The following is a 12,807-nucleotide window of genomic DNA, read 5'->3' as shown; positions in this document are numbered from 1 at the left end:
CTCAACTCTTAGCTGTTTTTATTTATAAATAATTCTTCTCTCTGTTGTAGTAGAAACCATTGAAGGTTTTCAATGTTCGCCCTACCCTGAAGTTGATCAGTTTGTTCTTTCATTGGTGAATAGAAATGACATTAAAGGAGGTAAGATAATTTATTCTTCGTTACCTGTTACATGATAGAGTTATAGTCCCTTTAGAAACATTCTTTGCATTGTAGGAATTAGGCGTTGGAACTACTTTTTCCCAGAAGAATTACTGGTTTATGATATTTGCAAATACCGTTGGTGTGACAACATTGGCAGAGCCCACAGGAGTAACAATATCATGTAAGTAATCTTTTTAATTAACGAGCTGTATGTATTTAACTGATACTGTATTTTAAATGTAACTTAAAGTTGAGAATATAAATATTCTTTTGTTTTTGTAATAAATTGACATTATATTTATGCCTATTGTATTTGGTTAAGGTTTTATAATATTTTGAATTTCCTAGTTATTACCTTGCTTCTGGCACATTTCAGCTTTATTTGTACAGACAGATGGGCAGTGATGGCAGAAGGTTTGCCTCTCCTCTTCTCTTGCCTTTGGTCCTTGGTACTGTATGGAACTGAAGTCTGGCAGGCTGGGGAAGAAGGAAACTGCGTAGTCAGTTATCAGTAGGAGGCTATGCTCAAGACAAACCGTGGCACTGAAGGGAACCAGGATCTGTGGAATGCTTGCTTTCTATGCAAGGTCTATTTTAGAAATTCCATTAAAATTCTCCTGGCAAAAGTAAAGGATAAAGTAAAACCAGAAACAGAGTTTTAAATAACATGAGGATATGGTACAATAAGGATAAGATACAAACCCAATAGTTACCATCTATGAGAAATATTGCTATTCTATATTAAATCCCAAGCTGAGGCCCTTGTATAAACAAGCATATGCAGCCATGTGCTAGACTTGAGGAAGTGATCATCAGGATTATGCTAGAAAACCTGGTGGGTAGTATGATTCAGTGCTGTACTTGATATGCTTAGATTAATTCAGACAAAAAAAATAAACAAAAGCATCAAGCTGGTGGCTCACGCCTGTAATCCTAGCTACTCAGGAGGCAGAGATCAGGAGGATCACAGTTCTAAGCCAACCTGGGCAAATAATTCACGAGACCCTATCTCAAAAAACCCTTCACAAAAATAGAACTGGTGGAGTGGCTCAAGATGAAAGCCCTGAGTTCAAGCCCCAGTACCAAAAAAAAAAAAACAAAGTATATGCTCAGTACACAAAACTACCATAAAGAAACATGAAGTAATAATCACCCATAGTCCCACAACCTAGTGGTAACTATAGTTACCATTTTGGCCTCTCTTCCTAATCTTTTTAAAATAAATATTAATTTACCAAAATTCATTGTCATACAGCAATTATACCAAATTGTATTATGTATACATGATTTATTTTGCTTTTCTTACTTGTTTTGGAGGTACTAGAAATTGAATTCAGAGCATGCTACCATGAGCCCTTTTGCTTTTAGTTTTTCAGAGAGGGTCTTGCCCTTTTGCCTGGGCAGCCTCTGACCACAGTCCTCCTGTCTCTATCCGTGGGATCACTTGTGTGCATCACCCCACCGGCCCTAATCTATTTTGCTTTTCAACTGTGAACTGTATCATACATATAAATGTATATATAAGGTATTATTTATATTTTAAGGACTAACACTAAAATGACCACCTGTAGTTTCTGCTCTCTACCTTAAGATATCAAACTTCAAAAGCACCTGGTGGGCTCGACCCCAATTTCCTCTTCTTTGTTCCTCAGAGATAATAGCCATTATTATAGATTTTGTGTTAGTTTTTCCCCTTGCTTTTCTTTTCTTGATGACTTTTCTCTATATGTTTGTATCCCTAAAACAGTTAAGTCACTGAACTTTTTTTTTTTTTGGCGGCACTTGGGTTTGAACTCAGGGCCTCACACTTAAGCCACTCCCCACCCTTAACATGTTTGTGAATTTTATCCTTTTCCTTGCTCTTTTGTCAAAGTTGCATTTGCGAGGTTCCTCTATGTTGGAAGCTGTAGCTATTGCATGTTTTCATTATTTTATACTGTGCCGTTACATAAATACACCACATTTTATCTGTTATCCTACAAGGACATCTGAGTTGCCATCTTGGACCTTCTTGTACATATTGCCTGATACGCATGTGCAAGAGTTTCTCAAAATGTGTGTCTCATGTGGAATTTCCGGGTCATCGAGTGTGTACACATTTAATTTCACGAGACAATCGTTTTTTCAAATGGCTGAGCTAACTTATTCTACCAGCAAGCCAGCAAAGGGTTTTTTTTCCCAGCAGTGTTTTGAGATTTTTCTACTGCTCCATATTCTCACCAACACTTTGATAATGTGAAGTTTTAAATTTTTGTTTGTTAATGTGGTAGGTATAAAATGATATGTTTTTCATGATTACTAATGAAGTTGAGTGTTTAGCGTATCAAATCGCAGTCACACAAATCACAGATCTTACTCAGTATCAAGCTTTACTAATACTGTTGAGCATACCAGGAATAGAAAGGCTCAAGCAGAGTGAGGCTGGGCCACCTGCACAGCTTCCTGTCCTTCCTGCACTGTGGCTCTGATGTAGGTTGGTACCTGAGGCAGTGTGAGCAAATCCCCACTCACAGTATAAATACACTCATGTGGTTACATAGTGACATTTCCAGGGAACCATGGAAATGTCATAAATCCTAAATCCTAGGTTTATTTACCATTCACAATCCTAAAAATCAGAAACATCCTCTGAAGAACATTCTATAAGTGAGGACTGTTCTCCTAGCATTTGATTCAGAGCTCCCCAATTTTTTGTTTTTTTGGCAGTACTGGGGTTTGAACTCCGATCTCACACTTGCTAGGCAGGTGTTCTACCACTTGAACTGCATCACCAATCCCCCAAATTTTCTTGGTTTATGGTCCCAGTGCCTTAATATTTTCATGTTTGCTCCAAGGCCAAAAGAAATACCCAAGAGTTCTGTTAGTTACTTTCAAGCCACTTGGTAATGTCCTAACAATTTAGCAGCTGTTTGAAAGATAATATTGAAAGACTATTAATTGGAAGAAAATAATTCTCTTTTATTCTTAAATACTCCTACTTGTTAATGGGATGAGTGCCTTTTGTGGGACTGCGTAAGCTTTTATACCCTGGAATCAGACAGCACCATCACCTCCACCTCTTGTCTTGCTCTACCTTGATGTTGATAACTTTTTTTTTTCTTTTAATCACAACCACCACCAAAAATCCTAGCTCTTCAAGGATGGGACATCACTTAAAGGAATAAAGTACAATGTAATGTTGAAGACGGGAACTGCAAGCAAGCAATTTCCGGGGTGCCTGGCAAATGCCAAGTATCCCTGGGCTGTTTAGATTTTCGTGTCTCACTGGCTCTGGACAGTTGGTGAGCAGCTTGGGAACTGCAGCATTAGTCTATCAGGAAGCCTGATACAGGGCCACTTACAAGGCAATTAGACCAAGCCACATGCCTTTTTCTCTCCTGAATACAGGTCCTTTACTACCCCCACCCTCCCACTTCCATGTGGAAGGCCATTTTGTTTTGTTTGCTATGGAATATAGGAAGATTTTAAACTAATTAAATATTTAATAATTTAATTTTTAGTGGTTATAAGACTATTTAGGTCTTGTTATATTTCTGTTTAGTATATATATTTCTATTTAGTACTTTGTCTATTTTGCCAAAATTTTTGAAGTTACTGCCAAACATTCTTAACAGCATTTATTATTTTTGGTTAATCTTGCAATAATTTTCATTACACTTCAGATTTTGGCCTTAATTCTTTTTAGCTTTTGCTCTTTATTATTTCCTATCTTTTATTTTATTAGGGTTTATTCTGGCGTTCATTTTTCATCTACCTTTATCCATTCTTCTTTCATAACATAAGCTTTGAAAATTACCTCCCTCTAGAGATTACTTTAAGTGCTGGTTTAGTTACTTGGGAGGTGGAAATAGGAGGATCACAGTTTGAGGGCAGCCTAGACAAAAAAGTTAAGAGACTCCATCTCATTCAACAGGCAAGAGGTGGTGTTTCCCATCTGTAATCCAGCTATGCAGGGGTGAAGGTAGGGCTATGCAACAAGGCAGCCCAGGCAAAAGCAAGACCCTATGTGAAAATAACAAGCAGAAAGGGCTGAGGCTCAAGTCACAGGACATTTGCCTAGCAAGCCCAGAGCTCTAAGTTCAGAGCCTCACTACCACGCCCCAAAAAAGGTCACTTTGGCTGCATTCCACATTATTCAGTATGTAGTAATTTCCCTCCATTCAAGTTTAAACGTTCTCTAATTTCCATTATTTGTACTTGAGCCATTGGTTATTCAGAAATGTTTCTCATTTCCACATTACGGGTTTCTTATTTCTTTGTAAAATCTGCCTTGTGGTCAGAGAATGTGTTCTGTCTCAAATGATAGCCTCAAATTTGGTAAGATTCACATGGAGTCAATTCTGGTTTATGATTACAAAGAGTTGCTTCATATATGCTCTATTAGGCCAAATTTATTAATTTTAGATTGTGTCATTCATATTTTCTGCATCCTTCTTGAACCTTTTTGGTGGTTATTTGATCTATAAATTACGAAAAGTATGTTCTTAGAAATCTTGACTTATGGTGGAAGATTGTCATTGTGGTAGATTTGCTGTTCTGATGGTGCTCTGTTTTGCTGACATCCTTTGAAGCTGTATTATTGTAGCTATGCGGTGAGGATGGCTGTATCCGCCACCGGGATCTTTGGTCAACACCTGCTTTTCTTTGCCCAGAAATGCGCTTCCTGTGATATTTTTAGCAACCAGTTTTCTTTTGGTTGGTGTGTACCTATTTTCATCCTTTTATTTTTTCAGTTTTTCTCCATCTTGAGGTCTTAGACACATTTCTTATAGACAAACAGAACTGAATTTTCTTTTCTATCCAGTGTGGGTATTAATGCTTTTTTTCTTTATACATGAAGGATTGTGGTTGATCTGAAAAATGAAGTTTGGTATCAAAAATGTCATGACCCTGTATGTAAAGCAGAAAACTTCAAATCTGACTGTGAGTTCTAATTTTTACATTTACCACAAAGTAAAAATTAGATTAGGTATCTGTATAAAAAAGTTTTACTATCTTTTGATTTTAGGTTTTCCACTCCCTGCTGAGGTAACTCTCCTGTTTCTTCTCAAAGAAGTAAGTGCAGCTTTTTGTCTTTTGCATTACTCACCAGTGTTTGGTACAGTAGCATGAATGACCTGCAAGCAGTATCCAGCTATGTCCAGATATTTTGGTTTTTTGACACAAGCTCTTGCTGTGCAGCCCAGGCTTGTGTTGAACTTGTGATCCTCCTGCCTCAGCCTTCCAAGTGCAGAGACTATAGGTGTGGCCACCATGCCTGGCCAGATAGTTTCTAAACAGTGTTTGGTGCCTGTTATCACTTTGGGATGTAATGTAGTGATCTTCCCAGCTCAACACAAACAGGAAGTTGTATAATCAGTGTAACTAAGCCAAGAATTTAAAACATTTCTCATTTTTTACCTTACAAAGTAAACCAAAATACCCACCTTTATGTTTCTTTGAACAACTATTTCTATACAAGAAGTTTTGGAAGTCGAACTGTGTCAAAGGGACTATGCAATGTAAATTTTAGTAGGTATTACCAGATTGCCAAACTAATATTTAACTTTTTTTAAAAAAGACTTTTATTTACCCAAATAATTCACAATCATTGTAGGGAAAAATGGAAGATACATAAAAAGCAAAAGGGGAAAAAACCTCTCCATGCATAATTTGACCAAACTTGATGTGAAGCATTTAGCATGTGTCTTCCATAATTCATATATGCTTATATACAGACACACATACATATATACATATACATATACATGTATGTGTATTTGGGAGGGCATTACTGGGGCTCGTACTCAGGACCTTGTACTTGTTAGGCAGGTGGTCTATTACTTGAACTGTGCCCCCAGCCTTTTTTGCTTTAAGCATGTTTTGAACAAGCTCTCGTATGCCCAGTGGGCCTGGACTGTGATCCTCCTATTTATGCTTCCTGTGTAGCTGGGATAACAGGTGTGAACTACCATGCCCAGATCTTGCTTGGAATGGCCTTGAACCCCAAACCTCCTGATCTCTGCCTCCTAAGTAGCTAAGATTACAGGTTTGAGCCATTACACCCAGCCATGTTCATATATTTTAAAAAGTCATAAAAAAGTATCACAAATATATTGAGTAGTATCTATTACCAAGTTGCTGTTCATAAAAATGGTAGGAACTTAGACTTCCACAAGCAGTTGGTGAGAGCACTATTACTGTACACTTGCTAACACTGTTGATAGTTACCTTCTACTACCTACCAGCCTGGTGGGCAAGTGCTGTTTCACTTATAATTTGCATTTCTTTATTTATGAAGTTGAACCCTTTCACATTACTGTTTGTGTTTCTTTTGTGAACCTTCTGCATCTATCCTCTGTCCATTTTTGTCTGACATTTTATTAAGTCTTTTTGTTATGTTATGCTACTTTTAGATCTAATTTTGCTTTTTTAAAAATCAGATCTCTCTGCACTTTCTTTTATATTGTTATGGTTAGAATTAGTTACCTGCTACAAACTGAACAATACATTCTAGAAAACTCAATTTGGTATCTATTCAATCTAATTTTTAAAATGTCTTCTGAAAAAAATACATCAAAGTTTAAAGTGATAAAAATCATTCTTGTTATGTAGCATCTGGACATAAAATGATAGGCAGATTCTCTGATAAACTAGTACATTAAAAAGTAGGAATAACTGAGAACAGATTAACATTTTAAAAATTAACTGTCTCTTAAAAGGATGAAGAATGTGTCAGCCTTGATTGGTTTGAAATGGTATTCAGATGACTGTGGTTTCTACTGCATTGATCATCCTATTGTCTAAAAACATTGACTTAAAAAAAATTTAACCTACAGAAATACTGCATGAGAATAAGAAACTGTCCTGTTCGTCCTTCACCTAGATTTGCCATGTGTGAATATTTGGTCACATTTGTTTCTGCTCTCTAGTGTATACTTACACTTCATTATTTTTGGTAAATGTCTTGAAAGCTATACTCCCAAAACATTTCATCTCTTAATACTTGTGTGCAAATGAAGAATAAGGACATTCTTGCATAGCAATAGCAAAATTTTTAAATCCAGGAAATGTAACATTGATGTGATACTATTATCTAATATACAGTCCAGTCATATTTTGACAGTTTTCCCAAAATTTACATTTTTTAAATACTTTATAAAGTAGGGAAATGAATCTGTTGTCACAACCACAAATGTCTTCAAATGAATTATCTATCCATTATAAAATTAAATCTACCTGCTCTCTAGCCCTTTGTGGGATACTAAAAAGTATCTGCTGCAGAACTGCAGGCATTTTCAAATTTGGAGTTTCAAGAGCATCTGAACTACAAAGGCAGCTAATGGACTCATTTCTGTGGTGACTGCGTTGCAGGCAATATTCACCTAGAATATTCATTTTACTCTCTGAAGAAGAACTGGTCATTACCTTATACCTTAACATATTTGAAGTATATGGTGAAATCATACAGTGCCTAAATATCCTTTATCTTCCTATCTTGCCCTCCTCTTCTTCCTCCCCACTGAAATAAAGGAAGAAGAGTTTACTGCAGATGAAGCAGATGAAATTAGCAAGATTGAAACCAAGAATCCTCATAAACCACCAACTAGGAAGTTGTTACCATGTGCATCTTCTGACACTGACTGGGATAATGGCAGTGATGATGCTTCTTTTCTAGAAGCTACTGAAGATGTTGAGTTAGCTGAAGCTGCAGAGAATAGTCTTCTCAGTTACAACAGTGTAGTGGATGAAATTCCTGATGAACTCATTATAGAAGCTACAAGAGAGGTTAACTAAGGACAATGCTTATAACCAGGCTGTAATTTTCCTGAAGTTTGTGAGATTTGACAACATAAATATTCAGTTAGGGCTGGGGGTATAGCTCAGTGGTAGAGCACTTGCTTAGAATGTACAGTGGTATGGGTTCAATCACCAGCACTGAAAAAAAACCAAATTATATTAATTTATTATTAAACCTGTTTATATCAACTAAGTTTTATCACTTTGTTTTCTAATTTGTTTTTTATGTAAGTAAAACAGTTCACAAGTTTACAGGTTAAAACTTACATGTCTTGGGATGACAAGGTGTCAACGTATTAAAATTTATTACTTAAAACGCTAATCAGAAAAGATGCCTATTGCCTGGTGCTGGTGGCTCATGCCTGTAATCCTAGCCACTCAGGAGGTAGAGATCAGGAGGATCACAGTTCAAAGCCAGCCTGGGCAAATAGTTTGTGAGACCCTGTCTTGAAAAAACATCATAAAAAAGGACTGGTGGAGTGGCTCAAGGTGTAAACCTTGAGTTCAAGCCCCAGTACTGCAAAAAAAAAAAAAAAAGGATGCCTATCGCTTCTAAAACTATTAGATAATCAGACTGGTGTCCTTTACTATCAATGAAAAAGAAATACTAAATTCTGGTGAGTAGTCCATAATTTTTGAAAGAGAAGTTTTATTTATAAAAGTCCAGTTTCTGAAGGTAGCAGTATGATGAGAACTCTTTGTACAGGCACATTTCAGTAGACCTGTCTTCTCATTTCTGGTCAAGGAGCTTCCCTAACTGCTGGTTGATGTTTTGCAGATGGTTTTCTGCTCCCAAAAGGGTTCTTGCTTTAAATAACAGAGCTGGAAGGCTGGATGAATCATACTGTTGATGAAAGAAAGTTATTTAGAGTCACAAATAGCTAAACTTTTATAACATCAGCATCTCATAACTCCATCTTTGACTAAAGCCAGTTTGGCTGCACTTTCCATTAGCTATTCCTTTCACTTTGGAACTGGGATCATCAAGAAAAATAGTTTTAACTCATTTCCTCAGAACGAAATTGATCGTATAATTTTCCAAGGAACCACTGGACAACGTTACACTGCTCCCCTTATTCCAGAGTACCAGCTGGTTCAAAGAACTGTGGCATCTGAATTATTTGAAATAGAAAGTCATGCTTGGGATAGGTCAAGACTTGGTTTGGGCAAGTGTGCTAGTGCTAGGTGGGGTTGTCTGACCTCATGTCTATTTTACAACACAAAAAAACTAAGGAATGTTTGCTGTAAAAACTGATAGAATCAGAACAACCAGGCCTATAAAAGTTCTTAATAAAAAATCCAAAATCCTCTAGAAGAGCTATTTGTTAGGTTGATTAAATGTCTTAAAAGCTTGCCAGATCCAAATGTTCTTAATGATGAAAAACAAAATTAGAATGCAAACCCAGCAAAATTCAGCACGTGGTTTTGAAATAATTAACAAAACCAAACTTCCTATTGTAAACTCTATCTGTAAAAACCCAGGAGTAGCTAAAATTTAAAACTTCCTGTTGCAAACTGTATATGAGGGAGAACTTAATTCTTCTTACAGTATTTTATCATACTATTGGTAGTCTGCTGTTTAAATATCATGTTTTCAAGGTGGCTTCCTTAGTACTGAAAACAGTGCCACGCTATGACTACCGTCCACACGATAATGGAGTTTCTTTTGGTATACACCCTACATGTTACTAGAGAATTCAACTTCAATATTTCAGAGCCTAATGTGTTCAAGACACTGTGGGTACCTGCTGTCAGGGAAGAATTCACATTCGGTGCTACGTGTTTCGTTAGGAAAAGAGGTAAGACATACACCCAAATGTTTACATATACCCAAATGTCTACACACTCTAAGGCAAAAAGGATAGATGTTACCATAGAAGCAAAACAAGATACTGAAGGCACACAAAGAACCACATTTGTGAGAATGGTATATATCAGACAAAGTAATCTGATACAGCTCAGTGTAGAGCATGTGCCTAGCATGCACAAGGCCTTGGGTTCAATCCCCAGCACCACAAAAAAACAAACAAACAAAAAAACCAAACAAAAAGAAACCCACCTAGGTTCAAACAAGAGTGATTATGTGCAACTAAATCAATGCTACTATTAATCTCACCAAATTTAGAAACCAAATCCCCAATTCCAAGTGAGCTTTAGAGTATTTAGGTGCGTTAAAATATTGTCCCTCAGTCCCTAACACATGAACAAATCTTCAACTCAGGAGAATTACTTAGATCAGTTTCAAAACTTTAAAACTGAATTTAGAAAAAATACAAATGTGATTGTAAGATATATGCAGGCATTATAAATTATATATACATTCATTAATATGTGTTATATACACATTTTATATAAAATTACATTAGGGTATTCAAATACATAACTTTTCTGTAATTTAAACATTTCTATTAATCTAAGCTGGATATCATAACAATAGCTAAGTCTGTAGTACCAAAAGCAGCTACAAAATTTATTAAGACAATATGCCACATTTTTCCTACTGTATTGTCTTTTTTATATATTTCTCAACCTCTAAAATCACACCTCCATTTATATGAGGTAACAACCTGGTTTTCAGACAGAAGATACTACGAACATGGACTAGACAAAGAACCAAAGAGGCTGGTCATATTCTAGTGTCTTCTCTTGATGAAAATTATAGCAAAGCAAAATGTGGTTGTCGAGATTCATATACTTCTCTCGACGAATTCAGTTCTCTGAAGTGTAAATACCTTTAAAAAAAAATCAGTGATTCTGGGTTTTTCTCTATCCTCTAGCCTTCATTAAGTAGTAAAACAGTAATGATATAAGAAAATTATACTGGTTTATCATGACACTCTTTATCTTTTCTTCTGTTACTCTCGCAGACATGCCCTCTCATCTTCTGAAGCACAGTAAAAAGTAAAAGTGGAACTTACCATTTCCTTTACCCTAGGTTCCTTCTCTTGAACATCTGAATAATCTTGGTAAAGCTGTTTCAAATTAGATAAGAAATACACCGCATTCCTAAGAGATGACTTTCTCTCTGTAAGTTCATCATATTTTGTTTGTAGTTGTTTCAGCTGTGGTTCTAACCTAGAACAAAATTATTTTTCATCAAAGTAAGTGATTGCCCAGAGTATGAGACTGAGTATAAGTATGAAAAACTTACGAGTATAAAAAACTGGGGACACTTGGAGGATTTATCATTGGCTCTGAAATTACATGTGTGAAAAGTTCTAGGTTTCAATTAATATGTAGGAAAAATCCTCTGAACCATTATGTACAGTGAATAGTTAGTAGTGATACCACAGGGGACTATGCCTTATGGATGCTGAAATTCATCAAGTCATTCAAGTACATGAACTACTGAATTAAACAGTAAACTTGGTTAATGGTTTTTATAGCCTAAGGCAGGAGGAGCTAGATACTGCAATTTAATAGGGAAAACACAGGTAAAAAGTTTTTCCCTTCTTGTCAAAATCTCACCCAGCTTCAAAAGTCTAGTAAAACCTATCCTAGCTCTGGATGAAATGTATGACCGTGGGCCAACTGCTTCATCTCCCAGTGGCTTAGTTTCTTCACCTACAGGAATAAAAAGGGATAACCTGGATTTTATGACCCAATAAGAAATGAGGAAAGGCAGCCAATTTTTATTTTTTCAAATAAAGACATAGGGCTGGCAGAGTGGCTCAAGTGGTAGAGTGCCTGCCTAGCAAGCATGAGGCCCTGAGTTCAAACCCCAGTATCACTAAAAAAACTACACTAAACAAAATAACCCCAAAGGTATAAAAAACAACTGTCTCTAATTTTATAAAAGAGAAGTACTTAACAGTTCTTCATATCGAACAGTGCAGCATTTGTTCAGGAAACTCACTGCTGAGCTGGCGGGGCCAAGGTCAGGAGTGCAGGATCGGAGTCAGTTGCTGACAGCTAATCCTGGCCCCTCCTCTTCCTAGAGGGTGAGTGGGTACTTACTTCTCTGCATCTTTAGTTTTTCACATGCAAAGTTAAAACCATGATGTAACCTTTTTCTTAACTATGACTGTGTATATATACATCTCCCACTTGTAAAGTGTATGTAGCAAAAGAACAAAACAGTCCTTAAATGTGTCTGAGTGGCATGTTACGCTTGATGACAAGCATAGCCAAGCGCAGCTGCCTTACAGACCTGTATCAACCCACTGCACAGAATAACGGTGACTAGCGGGCTAACAGACACAACACTTAGTGTCCTGCCATAAAGGAAGCTGCTAAGCATTACTGTCATTATTACATTTCCTTCAATTTTCTAATTCTGGCCTGGGTCACATCCTGTCCAAGGACTAAACTTGGAAACCAATGGACTAGACTCTTGTGGCAGTCTCTGCTTCAACATGTAATACTTATAGTCATTCTCAAGCTTTCCACACCCACTATGGGGCTGGGGACAGAACCCAGGGCCTTGCTCATGCTAGGTAAGTGCTTTACCACTAAGCCTCATCCCCAGCCCTCTCAAGCTATATCAAAGTTCTTTAAGAGTGGAAAGCAAGGGGGAGAAATGGTGGGGGTGATCTAACCAATGTACAACGTAAGCCTATTCAGAACTGTCATAATGAATCCCCCTGTACAACAAATACATCCTAATTAAAAAAAAAATGAGAAAAAAAAAAATGGAGAGCACAGCTGATTCTACTTTACTCAGGGCTCCAGCTCATATGTGTTCCAGTCTTCCTAACCAGCCCACAAGGACTGCCCAGGCCTGCAAAGCCTGTCAAGTTCTCCCGGCCCCCGACACTTGAGTCAGGAGTCATGCGCATGCCACTTTTGGGCGTACATTTCAACAACAAGGTAAATGCTGGGTGTGGTGGTGCATATCTGCAATCCCAGTACTTCATAGGCAAAGGCAGGAGGATTGCAAGTTTGA

At 37.1% G+C, this 12,807-nt stretch overlaps 2 protein-coding genes across 12 annotated transcripts in view; one reads left to right on the top strand and one right to left on the bottom strand.

Moving 5' to 3' along the window:
- The window catches only part of Primpol (primase and DNA directed polymerase), a 33,054-nt gene extending 24,854 nt beyond the window's left edge, over positions 1–8,200 (top strand). For 10 of the 11 annotated variants that reach the window (XM_074054872.1, XM_074054869.1, XM_074054866.1 and 7 more), the window contains 5 exons: positions 51–140; positions 216–324; positions 4,984–5,066; positions 5,152–5,198; positions 7,656–8,200. In XM_074054872.1, the coding sequence (XP_073910973.1) occupies positions 51–140; positions 216–324; positions 4,984–5,066; positions 5,152–5,198; positions 7,656–7,919 (593 nt within the window). In that variant the 3' untranslated portion in view covers positions 7,920–8,200. The remainder of the gene's footprint in view (positions 1–50; positions 141–215; positions 325–4,983; positions 5,067–5,151; positions 5,199–7,655) is intronic. The other variant, XM_074054867.1, reaches the window with a different exon arrangement.
- A 351-nt stretch (positions 8,201–8,551) lies between these two features.
- The window catches only part of Cenpu (centromere protein U), a 33,999-nt gene continuing 29,743 nt past the window's right edge, over positions 8,552–12,807 (bottom strand). The window contains exons 12-13 of the mRNA XM_074054874.1: positions 10,841–10,997; positions 8,552–8,766 (exon numbers count right to left, since the gene is read on the bottom strand). Of these exons, the coding sequence (XP_073910975.1) occupies positions 8,653–8,766; positions 10,841–10,997 (271 nt within the window). The 3' untranslated portion in view covers positions 8,552–8,652. The remainder of the gene's footprint in view (positions 8,767–10,840; positions 10,998–12,807) is intronic.

Source organism: Castor canadensis, chromosome 14, assembly GCF_047511655.1.
Source record: "Castor canadensis chromosome 14, mCasCan1.hap1v2, whole genome shotgun sequence".
NCBI classification, from domain to species: Eukaryota; Metazoa; Chordata; class Mammalia; order Rodentia; family Castoridae; genus Castor; species Castor canadensis.
Note: the sequence above shows the minus strand (reverse complement) of the source record. Positions and strands in the feature narration are given on the sequence as shown.